This window comes from Egretta garzetta, unplaced genomic scaffold (assembly GCF_000687185.1).
Source record: "Egretta garzetta isolate BGI_Z169 unplaced genomic scaffold, ASM68718v1 scaffold385, whole genome shotgun sequence".
Lineage (NCBI taxonomy): Eukaryota > Metazoa > Chordata > Aves > Pelecaniformes > Ardeidae > Egretta > Egretta garzetta.
In genome coordinates, this window is record NW_009259793.1 from 77,956 (window position 1) to 94,030 (window position 16,075).

The 16,075-nt window shown below is 50.0% G+C and overlaps 1 protein-coding gene across 15 annotated transcripts in view; it reads left to right on the forward strand.

Annotated features, from left to right (window-relative positions):
- Positions 1-16,075, forward strand: part of MAPT (microtubule associated protein tau) — a 44,497-nt gene that overhangs the window by 4,958 nt on the left and 23,464 nt on the right. For 11 of the 15 annotated variants that reach the window (XM_035895145.1, XM_035895147.1, XM_035895148.1 and 8 more), the window contains exons 2-4: positions 11,414-11,502; positions 12,880-12,966; positions 14,373-14,459. In XM_035895145.1, the coding sequence (XP_035751038.1) occupies positions 11,430-11,502; positions 12,880-12,966; positions 14,373-14,459 (247 nt within the window). In that variant the 5' untranslated portion in view covers positions 11,414-11,429. Of the gene's footprint in view, positions 1-1,918; positions 2,121-3,162; positions 3,412-6,147; positions 6,303-7,538; positions 7,777-11,413; positions 11,503-12,879; positions 12,967-14,372; positions 14,460-16,075 lie in introns of those variants that run through there. The other 4 variants (XM_035895141.1, XM_035895143.1, XM_035895144.1 and 1 more) reach the window with 4 other exon arrangements.

Genomic DNA, 16,075 nt, shown 5'->3' on the forward strand with positions numbered 1-16,075 from the left:
ATAATGCTGGGAGCAAGCAGTGTGGTCTGAGCTTGGCTTGTTGATGTGCAGCCTTGCTCTGCTCAGTGTTGAGGTAGGGACCTCACTCTTTGGATCTCTCCACAATCGAAGTGTTGTTGCTCTGAGGCCAAGGTATCTACTTTTTTCACCACGTATGTTGGGCCCTTCCTGTGGTGCTGCACTGACTGCACCCGTTACCAGCTTGGTTGAGGTGGAAGACGACAGCAAGTACCCAGATCTTCAAGTCCATTTACAGGTGTAAGTGAATCTCCCTTCTCATTAAATTCTCTTAATTTATGAGGCTTCTGGTTGCACATTGATCTCTTCTTCTCAGTGTCAGCATCCTTTGAGCCTGGCACCAGACACAGCAGCATCGTCTGCCTTTGCACATAGAGAGGTGGGGGAAGGAAGCTGGTGTGAGCCTGCTCACTGGTTGCATGAGGCCAGCTGGCTAGAGCAGCTCCTGGCAAGTGCAGGATGTGGCCCTTCCCAGCACAGGAAGGCTTCATCCTGCTTGTGTGTCCCAGGGGGCCCTGACTCTGTGCACTGCAGCAAAGGTGGATGGTGGCTTTTTTTCTCCTGCAGCAAAGAAAGGAAAGATTTGTGGAACTGGCAGCAAGGTGGCTGAGTACCGCAGGGGGGGGTTCTCTCCTTGCAATGGACTCTGCAACTTTTGCACTGAAATGCAGAACATTTAAGTTAAACTCTTCAATGCAGTGTGCCGATGGTGCGTGCTCTCTGCAGATGGCTTAGGGCTTGATCAAATGATCCCACATTCACACCAGGTTTCAGGCATTTCTCTAGCCCGTGGCCCCGGTGCACCAAACGGGTGCTGTTGTGCATGTGCCACTAGAGAAGCCAGCAGAGAAAGGAAATTAGCAGAGCTTTGGTTCTCGTGCTGGCAGTCGTCTCTGCTGCATCCTACAGCACATGGCTGTGCTGCAAAGCAGTAGGTTGTAAAATGGAGACTGCTGGAGAGCTCACGTGGAGATGAACAGCAGAGCTGCTTTCGAGGAGTCGCTGTTCGCTAACCTGCTAGTAATGCCTTTATCTGGTGCTTCGGTCGACCACATCCCACACCTCGGCGGAGCGAGCGCCTGTCTGAGAGCTCGGCTCCACGCTGTCTTGTCAGCCAGCTTGGCTGTTTGCACCCTACTGCTTGTTTGGGGGTGTTTGGTGTCTGGCTGGCTAATGAAGAGCGAGTTTGGGGGTATGGTTCAGCTCTTCAATTGACTGAATTGCGTTTCAGGAGCCTGTCCGGGAACACAAGAAGGGTGTGACAGTGGTCAGTGCCCTCCCAGATTGGCCGTGTTCAGGAAAATGGGGGTGATCCTGTATCTGTCAACCTTTCCCTGCCCTGGGATGTGTTGTGGTACCCACTGGAGCGCGAAATAAGTCCTGTCAGTTTGTTTCTGACCTCATGTTAATGAAGAAAATTGTGATAACCATGAGAAACTGCTGGCCACACTAAGGAGTGCTGCCTGTGGTAGATTGCAAGTGTCCACAACCAGATGAGCCCTGCCAGGCTCCTTTTCCCACCAACTGCTGTCTGAAAGGGACCTTCCTCGGCTGCTTATCAGGGGAACATCCTTTGTAATTGTTCCACTGCGCGACAGAGGAGCGCAGCAGCCGTCAGTTAGCGGGGATGGATGTCTGTTTTTTTTTTTCCTCAGGCAATGCACTCTCTCAGGAAAGCAATTTCTTTCTCCTCACGGTGTAATTTGCTGGCCAAGGTAAAGGACACTTTAGATGGGGCTGTCGTGCCATCGACTGTCCTAATTCATTAAGACTGAATTAAGGCATTTTGGAGAACTTTTCTTTCCTCTTTTCTCTCTCTCCATCCAGGCACACATTAGCATTACCTTTCTGCTGTGGCTGGAAGGTAATGTGCTCAGAACACGTTGACTTGTTTCCTTCCCCACTGGATTCTTTTTGGTGGCAGAGGGCCGGGGGAGCAGCTCCTTCAGCAACTGGTGAGACTGTCTGAGGACACTGCCGTGCGTAGCCGTGCAGCCACGTCTCAGCATGCGGTGCGGCCTTTGGAAGGCAGCACAGGGGAAATACGAGGCTTCCACCATTTTCTGTTAAGTGAATAATGACTGGTACAAGCCTGAGTGCTGGTGAGTCTGCCTTAAAACCTGCGGCAGCAGGGAAGATGCTCTGATTTTCAGCGGGTTGGGCTGAGCCTGGGATGGGAAGAGTCAAAGAGAATTAGCTGGCAAATAAGATCGCCTGCCTTCTCTTTGATCCGCTCTACATCATCAACTGCTTAAAGGCTTCCCAAGCAAGCAGGATTTTGTGGGAGGAGGAATTTATCCACCCATAGACCACCTCATGGCTCCATGAAATGCTCGACTGCTAGATGCTCTAGCAGGGGGCTGGGAAGAAATCCGAAAGTAGCCTGGTAAATCCCTGCTAAAGAGGCTTCTCTTCCTTCTATTTACCAAGCGGCCTCTTCTGCCGTGTAAGCCCCTCTGATCAGAGCTTTAGTCTAGCTAAAGTTAGTGGACTTAGAGACAGCCTGATCTTTGCATCATAGTATGGAATGAGAAGGGTGATGCGGAGTGCCGACACCTCCCTGGGCAGCGGTCGCCCTCAAACGCCCTCTTGTAGGCGCACAGGGAAAGCTGGGACGGGGGCCTGCTGTAGTGGTGTTGCAAAAGGTTAGCTTTGACTTGCTCAGATAAGCCAGACAAAAAGCAAAAAAGATAGGTAAGAAGGGGTAAAGGATCAAGGAAGGACGACACTAATATCGGCAGCAGACACTGCGGGTCGGCACGGAGGCGCTCGGGTCTCAGGTGAGCTGAAGGTAGAGCCTTGCTGCCCTTAGGTCCCTGTAGCATCTCTCAGGAGCTTCCTCTAGTTTCTCTACGCAAGTGGTGCTCCAGAGAGCCCTGCCCGAAGGAGAGCAGTGCAGCTGGGAGCCCGCAAGTCGTGGTGCCTGTGGAGCCTGGCTTCTACTCTGGTTTGTCCCCAGCCTGCTCCGTGACAAGCCTTTCCACCTCCGTTCCCCTTGCAGGGAAGATGGGAGTAACTATGTCTTTGGTAAACCACCTTGTGCTTCTGTCGATAGCAATTGATGCAGGATTTAGGGTTAATATTCCTACATTGCAAAACACTTGGATATGTTCCCTCCAGTGATTCCCAGCACATTCCTGTTCCTGGAAGAGGCCCCATTCGTGGTGCCCTTTTATTTGGACAGAGAGGAGACATGGAGATGAACCCATTTCCTATCTGCTGGGTCCAGCTACTCTTGCAGCTCAGACTGTGGGCTGGAGTTGTGTGCCTGGATAATCTGGTCTCCTAATTGCCACCCTGCTTGGAGGCAGCTGCTGAACTGGACCTAAGCTGATTTGAGACGGCAAATTCTGTTAGTTTAATTCTCAGCAACACTGAGGAACTCGTCAGCACGTGAGTATCCCTTGGCTTTTCTCTAGCCACGAGCATGCCCTGGAGACCTTTGCCAGCTGGTGACCCGCGGCAGTTACCTTGCAGAGCTCTTGGCTGTGGGGAGGTCAGACTTGTAAGGGCTATTGCTGACGGTTTCCTGAGCTCTTGTGTCTTTGAACCCACCTTTTCTGTTCCCTTTTGATGCTGTTGGTACAGAATCGTGACGTCTCATTGCTTGGGGCTTCTTCACTCTCAGTGTTACCACTCTTCCCTTTCCCCATCTCCTTTCCAGACTTGGTAATATGTCATTAGCTGGTGTGGGAGTCGTTTATCGCCTGGTCTCAGTAACCTTCAGATTCCAAATAGGTGTGCATGAAGCCATAACCACCCTTGCTGTGATGAGGCTCCTGTGCCTCAAAGCTGGTTTGCGATGAATCCAAACCCATCTCATGTCTGCATGGAAGGTGTCCTTCCCCCAGGGAAAGGTGGCAAAAGTTCTAGGCCCCCAGGGAGTCACTTGAAGTAGAACATGGAAAAAATGTGGGGGGGGAAAAAAAAAAAAAAATATTTTTGAGGCTCACTCTTTTGCAACTCCCTCCTGTTGTTCTAAGAGGCATTTGTCTGTCTGTGAACCTGAAGGAAGTTTTTCTGGCCTCTTGACTCGATAACTTGAAACTCCATGTAATTTCTCAGCTCACTGCGTATTAGGCAGTGCTTGCAATTAATGAGATCACCATCCATATTCCTTCCTCTGTCAGCTTCTTGGAAAAACAATACTTGGAAAAGTACACAAAGGAGATGAAAAGGAAGTTGCTTATGAATTATGAACAGCCTTTGAGGCTGATGTTATTTCATGGGCTGTCACTCCATTTTAATTAAGCAATTCAGATGGAATGATGCTTTTTTAAAAACCCTGTTTGTGTTTGATCACCTTTCAGAGGTAACACTTGGCTCGTGTTTGTGGAATTTTCATTTTCAAGTAACAAGAATGGGTGCTTACTGCCGTTATTGGTTAAATAACCGAGAGGGAAGACACTGCAGTGGCTTAAGCACAAGACATCATAGCCAAGAGGCTTTACTCTGCACGTTTCTGGACATTAGCTGGGTGATTACTTGGACATTTTGTGGCTGGTGCAAAAGATGGAGCTGCTCGGTTGGACCCAGTGATGAGTACCAGAGCGTGCAAATCCAGCCAGTATCTCTCAAAGCATTGCACTCGCCTTCTGCTGAAATTTCTCTTTCCTCTGTTTTCTCACCAGTGTGTGGCTAGTGGCCCCCCGCACCTAGCTGCAAACAGATCTGCCAGCGCCTGGTTTATTTTGGGATTTGTGTGTATGTAAATGGAGCCATTAGTTCCCAGACTCGTGATCCCTGGAGCTGCACAGTTTGAATTGCTGCAGATTGAGACTCCACGTTGTCCTCTGTGATCGGGGACAATCCTGCAGCCCTTCAGGAACGGTGGCTGCCGAGTTGTGTCCTGTTGATCCTTGGGCTGCGGTTGTAGCCCTGCGCCTTGCTGGCCCCACGGGTGAGTGGGGTGCAGCTGCTGACCCACTTCCCTGGGACGGGCATTGTGGGAGCACTCATCTCCTGGCGCCAGAAGGGTTGCGGGGATGCGTTTTCGTGCTCCTTTGTGACGGTGCTAATGATGTGCTCTGGCACAGATTACACAAGGCTGAGTGCCACCCAAGCACAGCTGTGTGGTCCCCGGCATCTGCTTCCTTACCCCTCTGCTGCTGGGCCGCTCTCAATAGGGTACGTTGTCTTCAGCCCTGGTTTTATTTACCGTTCATGTGGAGAAACCTTTTGCCAAGGGATTAAGGCTTTGGGCAGCCCGACTTAATTTGGGATCTCAGTCTTCCCAGGCGGAGAGTGCTGGCGGCTTTGTGCGTGGTTTGCTGGTGGTTAAGGGCTCTGCTGTGTCTGTGCTGTGGCAATGCGTCCCAACGGCGCTCCAGAAAGACGTCCAGGGTGCCTGTTTGCTGGCTGCACAGGAGTTGCTGCTGCAGCCTGAGCATGGGGCTGTGTGATGCCCTGTGGCCTTGTAGCCTGCAGCGCAGGGGGTCACCAGGCAGGAGAAACACGCTGCTTTACGGGAGACCTTTCTTTCCAGCACCTGGGGCCGGTTCATGCTCTATAAACGGGGCTTAAATGCATTCTAGCCGGGAAATTCTCATGTATTTCATGCATTTATTGGTTTAATTTGCTTTTTTAATCCTGGTTTGCATAGGCCTTCCCCGTTCTCCTCCTCTCTTTATGAAATAGTATTTGTACCCGTTGTACAGTTCCTCTTGGAGGAAGGCTTGCAGCAGTTGTTTCGTTTGGACCAGCTTTCACATGTGTGGGTTGTGCTGGGGTGGGAGGTTGCCATGAATTGAGCAGTTGGCTTTACTCAAAACGGTGCCAGCCCAGCTGTGCTCTAGTAGCTGTTATTTCTGCTGACAGACCAGACCAAGCCATTTTATTGATGTCTTCCAGCCTAACAAGCTATTCAGAAAATAAATTTGCAGAATAGGCAGTGGAAGAAGAGCAGAGCTTTCATTTCTGGCTCAGTTCTCCTGGGCACGAACGCAGGTTGGTGTCAGGGATGTGGCTCTGGTGTCTCAACTCACAATCAGTGCCTCTTGCAAACGAAGCAAAGCCAGGCTGGCTGTGGGCTGGCTTGGAGGCCTTGTGGGTTTTGGACAAAAGGCGGTGCATGGTTTTGCAGGCGGTGTGGGAACCATCCCATAAAGCTGATAGGCTTGACTGCCAGGGCTCCTATGAGAGGAGCGGTGTTGCTTTCAGTAGACTTGCCAAACCCCACTGGGAAAATAATGTTTTGTTGGTCTTCAAATGTCTTGTGGACCCTGAGCTGACTGACAGCTTTCGCTTCCTGACCTAAACTTCAGTGCTGTTGATGCCTGTTAAAGGTTTGTATCGTTTCACTTAGGGCTTTTCCTCACTGGGTATGTGGTCCTGAATGCTTTGGGCTCTTTGGGGTGTAAATTGGTATTTTGGCATTTAGCCCCTAACATTTTGTATAACACAGGCCTGCGGGGACTGTTCTGGGGCCCAGTTCAGCCGTGAAATCCTGTTCAAATGCTGTGAGAGTTGCCTCTGGTTACCGCAGTGCTGAGCGTAGCTGGCTGAGTCTGGGAGGGTGCATCTGGAGTCACCCGGTGGCCTGAGTGTCACAAGCCACCCTGCACTTCCTCTGCTCCGCTGGCGGGTCCACACGCACCTGCAGCCCTCCCCAGTTGCAGCAAACTGGGGCGTCTGCTCCTCGCCAGGTCGCACTGGTCTGAGGGTGGGGACGGCAATATTCCACTCTCAAGGCAGCTGGAGGCCACTGCTCTGTAATCCTTGATCGTCGGGAAAGCATCTCCAAGCCTGGGAGTGAGATATGCTGTGTGCCAGCCTGTGTCTGATGCCAGTGGCAAAGCAATTGCATTTGGTGGCAGGAGATGGCTGAGCTCTCACCAGTTAAAGTGGCCTCTCTGACAAACCGGATTTATGCTCGGGGCCCTCATGAGGTTGCTTGTACAGAGCAAACACCAGAGGTGCTGGTGGGCTGAGTCTGCACCGCCTCTTTCTCCCGCTCCTGGCAACAAAAACTTGTTACCCCCTGCTTGCCCACTCCTGTGCCTTGTTGCACAGCTCAGAATGATTGCTCAACACGCCTCTTCTCTCCAACGGTGGGCTGCGGGTTTGAAAAACGTGAGGTTTGGAGAAGCTGTTAATTATGGGACAGGCTGTTGCTCTTTAGATAGTGTCCCTGGTTAACTAGAATAGTTCTGCTGGAAATGGATAAGATTCTTAGGAGGGTTTGTGCTTTATCTGTCACGCAGAAGGTGCTGCTGAAATTTATCTCTGTGCAGCTATCCCAGCTGTAATTATTCATTACTGAACCCCATTGCTTCAGGGTGGGGCTGGTTTTACAGTTTTTTAGACTATTTTTTCCCCTTAATGTTATGTTTTTCCCCAAGAGGGTTTTCCCCTTCCCCCACTTGAAAAACAAATAGGATTATCATTATAGACTTTTTTCAACATTAGAAGTAGTTTTTCAAACGTTCAATTTTCAGACCATCTTTGTTTAAAAAGTCCAATCTAAAATATGCAGTTTTAATAAGGTTTAAATTTTTACTCATACAACTTTATTACCAGAGTGAAAACCCGAAGCAAGGCTGAGACCTTCCCAGCTAGAATAAGAAGGGTTTTGCGTATGGGCAATTCAGTGTTGTTTCTTGGTTTTGACCGGACAGATCTGTCCCAAAACCATCATCACTGTCATCATCGGTACGGTTCTGCCTGGGCAGTGCCATAAGGTGACATCTGCAATGGATGAAAAAGGAGGCAGAGAGTGAAGTTCAGCATCCGTCGGAGAGGCGTGGAAGGTCTTTACAGGTGATGTTGCTGGTGGACAGGACTGTATGATTATATGACCTGTGTATTTTGGATTCTGCTGGGAGAGCTTTGCAGCTTAGAGGTAATGGTGGTGGCAGCTCACTCCTACTTACCCATTGGGTTGCTTTGTGCGCTTCATGTTATTTATATGCTTATCTGGTGCTGATGAAATTTCGTCAGCCCCGTTGTAATGGGCTTAAATCTCAGCCCTGCCAGGCCTTGGAGGGCAAGCGGCAGGAAATGCTTCCCAAGCTGCTCCAGAGGGGCAGCACTTGTGAGGAAGGCATCTGTTGAGTGGGCATTTCTTCAGCTAAGAGCAAGATCCTGTGGGAACCATGTGGGAGCTTGATCCCCCTCCCTGCCCTTTGCCTTCTGCCAGTTTGAGGAGTTGTGTTCTTCTCCACCACTGACCGCTGCACACAGCAGCTCGGGCGCGGAGTGACTCTGCTCCTCTGCCTGCTGCGCCGCAGACATGGTGGGAGGACGTTGTGCTTCATCGGATGGGAGATGCTTCTGCTTTCCATAGCAACCCATGCATCAACCCCCAAATCACTCTGTCCAAATGAATGGGCGCCCAGGGCATTTCGTAAACTGCAGCCAGGTTTCAGGTACTCTCAGGGTCCCACTGAGTGGTTTCTTGATGGATCTTTGTGGCTTTTGGTCATGCTTTTTTCCTTGTAAAGAAAAGACAGCTCTTTCTCTCATCTCCGAAAAATTAATGGCTACATCCTCTGGAGCCTATCTCCAGTCCTTTAGCTCTGAGATGGCTGAATCCTGCCATGCGTGGAGCTCAGTGGGATCAGGGGCTGTCTCTGCCTGGTCCTGAGCAGCACAGTGTTAAAGGCCTCCTTCCAAAGCTCAGACAGATAGCAAGATCATCCTCAGCTTCTCCGAAAAACCCCCGGCCATTTCTTTGTGCTGAAAAGCCCTGGCGCTGTCAGGGCAGCGGGAAGGGGGGTGACAGTCAGCCCTGCGACCAGGCGGCCCCCCGTGCCTGCCAGCAGGATCCACTGGCCTTTGCTGAATCATGGTCACTGCTGCTGTGCCAAGGCTGCGCAGATGCTAAATGCTCTGTTCAGAGGGAGAGTGGAAGATCTCTGCCTGTGTCGGATGCTGTCCATGGAGCCAGCAGATGAGCCTCTGGCAGGGTGTGCAAACTCACTAGCTGTCAGGCTAGGGGTCCTCTCTGGGTGGTGTCCCAGGAAATGCTTGTCCAGAGGCAAGAAAGGACTAAATGTGTCTTTCCAGGGAGACTGGGGGAGACACTAATTGCTCTTCTCCAAAAAAGAGGTGGGAGGAAGAGAGAAAAGGAGGCAGAACAAGGAAACAGCAAGCCTCATTTAAATCCAGCACAGCAGATCCGTGAGTAGTTTGCCCCTGCATCTGCAGCTGGGAAGCAAAGAGGTTGGTGTCTGTAGATGTGCAGTGAACTGAGCTAGGCTGGAAGGACAGTTAGGGACCACCAGTTGTGGGCAGAGCAGGAACTGCTGCTCCCGTCCGCATTTTCCTACCAACAGACAGGGCAGTGTGTGGGGAAAACTGTACCCAGTGCTGTGCGTGCGTTTGGGGCAGAGAGGTCACTCTTCTGCTCGTGCACACGCACGCACACACACACACAAGCAGCACATTCGTGTGTCGTTTTACACTCATTCATGCCCAAGTTCCTTTCGTGGCCTGTACCCTAGGTTAAAATTATATTTTAGTATTTCAGTGCTAAGTAGACCTGTAAATAATACCAAGTGGCAGCCAGATGAGACCAGGATATAATCAATAGGATCCTTTGGGCCCTGGGAGGAGGACAGCCATATGTCCAAATAATTAGGGGCCACCATTTTGGGAACAAAAATTAGGTACTTAATTCTTTCCTATTTTATACTTCCATTTTGATGGGTGATTTCCTTTCAGGGCAATTTCTTGAACTTACTTGGTACGGTTCTGTCAAATGGCTTTGTAGCATAGTCATCTTGCTATGGCTTAAAAAAAGCGGGGTGAGAGATCTGGTTACTAGCATTGGGGTTTCTCTTGTGCAGTCCCATATATCCAGTTAATTTACTGCCAGCAAACAAAACCACATGAGTTTGTTTCCTTGCTGCTGGTAACCTGAGCTTCATTGCTGGATTCTTTCTTTCATTGCGTAGGGACAGGGTTTAGTGGTGGGACGGCAGTGTTAGGTTAATGGTTGAACTTGATGATCTTAAAGGTCCTTTCCAACCTAAACGGTTCTGTGGTTCTATGACTCTGTGATTCATCCACTCCTGACGGTTGTGGAAAACATTCGATTACACTAATAGCCGGTTATTAATTACTGTCAATGGCTGTAACTATATCAGCTATTAGGAGGTAATCTAAAAGCAATGTCTGTCCAACCAGCATGGAGAATAAGGAGAAATATGGTCCCTGCTTCACAGAAGCGGGTAGTGTTTGTTGGTGACTTCGTTTCCTTTTGCAGATAAAGGCATGCTAGAAAAATAACTCTGAATTTTAACGCCTTTCTACTTCCATTCTGGTGTCCAGACCTATTTACTGTGCCTCACTCTGTACCATGGTGTTGGCTTTCTGAGCACTGCAAGGAGGATTCAGGGTTAAGCAAGCCGTCGCGCTGTCCAAATCCATCTCTGGAGAGTCCTGGTTTACCCCTGTGTGTCACTTTTGGATTGCTTTTAAGATCATCAGTGTATTGTTATAGCTGTGTATCCCTGCTGGGTGTATCCACAGGGGCAGAAGGCCTCCCTTTCTGCGGCAGCGTCACGCCTTGCCAGCAGACACATCTGTTGAGAGACTCATTCCATTGGCAAATGCAGAGTTTGGAGTGTGCAGCAGAAGTATGTCTGCACTAGACATGCTGCTCCTGGTGACCGCTTGTGACCAAAGAGTGGCTGAGCAGTGTCCTGTGTGCACCAGGATGGTCATTTTGCTTGGGACATCTTAAGAACCTGTGGAATTTTGATGTTGCGGCTGGGCAGAAGTTGCCCCTATCCTTATTGTGATGAATGCAGTGACCGGCACATGCTTTTGCTTGTGCAGGAATAATTAGACTTTCTCATTGTTCACAAGGAACATTTGCTCCTTTATATGTCTTTTATTGCAAAATCCGTGTTTTCCTTTTAGCTCAGGCCCATAGGTGAATTTTTTTCTGCCCTCTGAGTGTGGATTGCTGTGGCCTCCTGTGCTGAGAGCTTGGTGCACCTTTGCCAAAGCGTGCTGTCTGGCTGGGGCAGCCCCTTTTGATCCCCATTTGGCATGCTAGCACTCCCTTCCCACTGCCCTCCTCCATTTGATGACTGCAGACAAAACATGCTCCTGGTGGATTTGGAGGTGCTCTGGGGAGTGTTTCAGCACTGGTGTGAAACCCAGTAGGTAACGGATCTTGAGCTGTGCCCGTCCCTGAACAGTGGGGTGATTTCAGGGCTCATCAGGAGAAGGGAACAAAGCAGGTATCTCCTTACAGTGGCTGAAAGAAGGTTGGCTGTTGTTGGCTGATTGCTTGCAGTAGGATGTTTAATGCTCCTGGACATTGCCTGACAAACCAAAATTGTCTCGTGAAGCAGCAGATGGGAGTGCACCAGCTGGGCTCCAGATGAAGGTGTGTTGTGTCAGGTTTTGCCTGATGGGTGTTTGTTTTTACTCTCCTCTTCAGGTAACCTTGCTGAGAGATGGCGGAGCAGCGTCAGGACATCACCATGATGGAGGATCATGCAGCTGGCCAGGAGAAGCACATCCCATCAGGTGAGCACCTCCAGGAGGAGATGGTGTAAAGGACCTGCCTTGTCCACTGCTGAGAGAATGACCTAAGTGGGGAGAGCAGGGCTGGGGTGTGAGGGGTCCCGTGGGGACGGCCAGGAGGAGGTGGTATGTGTGTCAGGAAGGTTACTGTGGATCAGCTGGCTGCAGCCCGTGGACAGTGGGTAGCCCACAAGATGCTCTAATGTTCGTAGCCGTAGGAGAATGATGCTCATTGATATCATTGCCCAGCAAGAGCAGTATCCAGGCTAGTGATGACCTTATTGCTGCAGCTTTGCAAGTGTGTGTTTCTGTGTTCACTCCTTAGTTCGCTATAAAAGTACAGCACTGCTTTTATTTGGAGACACAGCTCAAGGATGCTGCTTGCTGCCTGCTTTTCTCACCTGCACGGGGAAATAGGGGGAGCTGAAGAGAGAGCTCTGGGAGCGGGGGCCATGCAAGAGTCTTTTGCCCCATATGTCAGACCTGCATTTCTCAAGAAGCCTTTCCTTTCTCATTCCACCATGCTCTACAATTGAGCTTGGAAAACCACATAATGCCAACAAACCTGGTGGGATTCACTCCTGGCTATGCTCCATCGTAAACACCATCTTAATTTTCTTTTCTTGAGGTGCTTTGGACACACCTTACACCAGATAAATGGATTGCCTCTGTCCTGGAGAGAATCCATAGCATCCATTCATCCCAGGTTCTTTAATGCATTTCAGTCTGGTAGCTCCTCTCAGCTTGTAGCCTCAGCTTTGCACATCAGAGGTTCCCAGGGATTATGCTTCTGCTAGTTTGAATCTTCTTTTCCAAGTAATTTTCTCCAGTTCTCATTATTTTATTTTCCCAGACTCCTTGTAGAAAGGAGACTTGTGCCTCTTGCCCTGCTCTTCCAAAAGACGACTTTTGCAACCAAGTCTTTGCACAGTGCGTTCTGTGCTACACCAAGCCCTTTACAAAGACTTGCTGGTTTGCAATTATTAGAATTAACACATCATGGAAGCGTTCAGCAGCCTGCTCTGGGAGGGAGCTAATGGCTCCAGAAACGGCAGAGAGGACAGCAGTGACTTGGAACTTGTACACCTTTTCTGTTTACGTTGCTAAGATCTCCTTTCCTGCTTGTGCCATGCTTTGCTGTTTCTGGCTGTCCGGTTCACTGGGCTTTTCTTTTGCTGATGGGTTTCTGCTTGTTCCTTTTGGTGATGACACTGGTGCTTTTGGTTGGTGTTTTCATGCTATGCTTGCTTATTAGTTCAGGTGTTTTATACTCTCCAATTACAGTTTCTTGCTGCTGTGGATCTGGGCAGTCAGGGTTCATAACACACAGGCCATAATTCATAGCCAAGGACTTGTTCTAAGTATTTGAATGTTTTCCAGGCTATCCCCTTCAGATACCAGTCGATGATGGATCGGATGAGCCTGTTTCTGAAACATCTGACGCTAAGAGCACCCCAACTACGGAAGGTGGGAGCTCTTTGACTTACTGCTTTGAAACCATGATGGATGGGGTCGTGATAAACCTTGCCGAAAGACTCACAGTGCTGTGTTCTGGTGGGGTTTCTCAGGAGCAGTGTCTGCACTCTTGGACAAATGCTCTCCATGTGTCTCATCACAAGTGATGTTTGCAACTCTGCAGAATGAGATAACGAGCTTTAAAGGGGGAGAGTGGGTTGGAAGGCAAGTGACGGTGCTTATTATAGTTCAGGAAGTTGCTTGCAGTTTGTTTCCTGAAGACTTTTTACACAGTGACTGCAAGGTCCTGTTAGGCTGAGCACAGGCAGGAGCAATCCCTTGTTGTGTGTTCCCAGGGCCAGAGGTTTGGCATCACTGTGCTCCCCCAAGGTACTGGCAGCACGACTTGGTCGCTGTGTTCCCTTTCAGAGTTAGTTGTACCTTGCAGCTCTTTTTTTGCCCCCTCTGTATTTACATGTTCATTAGGACAGCATGATTCATGCTGGAACAATGAGAGGGGCAGAGTCTATACATGAAACAGAACTTTGTGCTGATGTAAAGGCCATATTGGTAGGACTTGGGGCATGTCTGTGCTGCTCCAGCGTGTTACCTGAACGCCGTATTTGTAGAACGAATCTAATTCCGAAGTGGTCTAGAGACTTGTTCGCTGTTTTAATTAACTGCATGTTTTAGGTTCCTCTGACTGCTTTAATCCCAAGTATCTGCCTCTTGGAGACTTCAGGTAAAGGCAGTAGTTGCAAAATTTATCTAGAAGAAGAGTGGACAAAGATGCTGACCAGTTCCAGCCCTGTCCCACTGGAGACGTGGGCTGACTGATTGTCTGTGAAGCGTCTCTGTTCCTGTGCATGTGGCTCAAGAAATCAGTATGTAAAACCTGGCTGGTGCAAAAGGGGATATTGTCCCTCTACCCAGTTGGATCAGGACTGTCATGACAAGCAGACATCCCTCTGGTAGGTGGAGGCAGGTATCTGTCTGCCTCAGAGCCACCCAGAGTGTGATGCAGTCACAGTGCTTGGATGGTTTATGAAGGTATCTGATGGGAGCTGTTCTTGCCTTCTCCAGACCAGTGATGTCCCTGTGCAGACAGCATTGCCATGCATGCAGATTGGGCGCCAGTGGCTGTCTTTAGCTGTGCGTTTTCAGACAGTGTTCATGGTAAAGCCTTCAGCTGCATAAGGAGTATGCTGGAGATGTGTGGTTTGTGCGGCAGAGTGGACAGCTCGTGGTGTCCCTGCGGTACTGGCTTTGCTATGCCGTGCTCGGTTGTCTCCCTCCACGAGCACTGGCTCAAGGGAGGGAGTTGGGTGCTTTTCTGAGAAAAAAAATCTTCAGGCATGTCTTGGCCTCCACAGGGGTTTGCCACTCAACGGCTATGTGAAAGCTGCATTGTTTTTCAGATGCCACAGCACCTTTAGTGGAGGAAGGAGACCACGAGGATCAGGGTGGTGTTGAACAGCACGGGGAGATCCCAGAAGGAACCACAGGTGAGGGAGACCAAGGTGCAGTTTCATCTCTTGATGAAGACAGAGCAGAGTGCTGGACTGCTTAGTGCTTAAAAATAACACTGCAAAACCTCTCGCCGGCATGCTTTGCTCCTGATGCATTCTTCTTTCTTCTCCACAGCCTGCAGAAATAATTCCTAGCTTATAATTGTCCTCTTGCCTTCCCCATCCTGGGGGAAACTCGCAGCCTTTTCTTCTGTCTTTCTCGGCTCCGCATCTGACAGTCTTTCTATCTGGTGTCTCTGGTGGCTTTGCCTCCCCTCTCCAGGCTAAGCGCTTACCTGCAGATCCCGGTCATCTCTTCCCCTCTGCCAGCAGCCCCTCTTCGCTGGCGAGGCGAGGCGGTCACTGCAGGACCTTGCTGCTTGTCTCACTGGTGCTCTCGCTCGGCCCAGCCCATGCAGTTGTCTTTGAAGCAGCAGGTGAAAACCAGGCCACTGCAGCAGTTCTGTGGCTGCCGGCGCATTTTAAGGATAATGCAGAGGAAGCGAAGTGGCTACCTCAGCCTGAGTGCTCTGTGGGGAATCACTGCACCTGGACCTGGTTTTCCAGGGAGGGCTGGGGGTCTTTCAGAGGCAGAGTAAGAAGAGCGATCTGCAGCAGTGCTGTGTGTGTACAAGAAGGCAGGAGCTCCTGGGAGAGTCAGGTCTGTATGTGAAAAATGAGTATGTGTCCCCTGCAGTAGCCACTGGCTTTTCCTGGAAGCATCAGGCAGGACCTGAGAAAGGTAGTGGCTGGAAATGGGCTTCTGCCAATGCTCGAGCACTGAAACAAGCCCACAGCCTGCTTCCTCGGGCAGCCAGGTTGTCTGTCCTGCATCCAGTCCCCAGGCTGCTGGTGGAGCCCTGGGCTGAAACGCAGAGTGGCTCGCCCACTAGCAAGGATCTGGTTCAAGATCTGACTGTACCAGGGAGCCAGGAAGAAGCAGTGTGTCCTGAACTCTTTGGGGAAAAAATGGGGAAAACAGGGAAAGTCCTGGTTTGACTGTAGAACTGTGACATGCAAATATAATTGATTAAGGTGGTTTGAAAGTAGTCATATAATGAACTGAAAAAATTCTGATAGAGACAAACCATCACTGCTGTGAAGAAAATTGTGCTTGTCTAATGTATTCCTGAAGTGTCAGATTTATATCAGGCTCAGATTTACTGGTATCAGATAGCGTTGGCAGAGTTCGTTACGGTAAGCTAGTAGACACCAAGAAGGTGGGGCTCAGGTAAGAGTTAGGCATTCACGTGAGTGCTGCCGGTATAAGAGGGGATATAAATCCACAAGCTTCCTTGTTCTTTAACAGCCTGTTTTCTGCACCTCTGCCAGAAGGAGCTTGTACTAACCTGCCACTCCGGATGCGTGAGCTGGTGAAACTCCTCTCCAGTCTGGTGCAGCACGGGCTGAATAGATCTGTTGAGATCCGTTGTCAGTGTGGGTTGATTGTCTTTCTGACACTGCCCTGCTCGTAGTACAGCGCTGACGGGCAGAATCAGCAGGGGGGTAAACAAGTTCTCCAGATGCACGCTTAAACTAAATTCCTGTTTTGATCATGTTTTTCCCCTTCTTTCTCTGAACTGGGACCAGCTGAAGAGGCAGGGGGAGGGGCC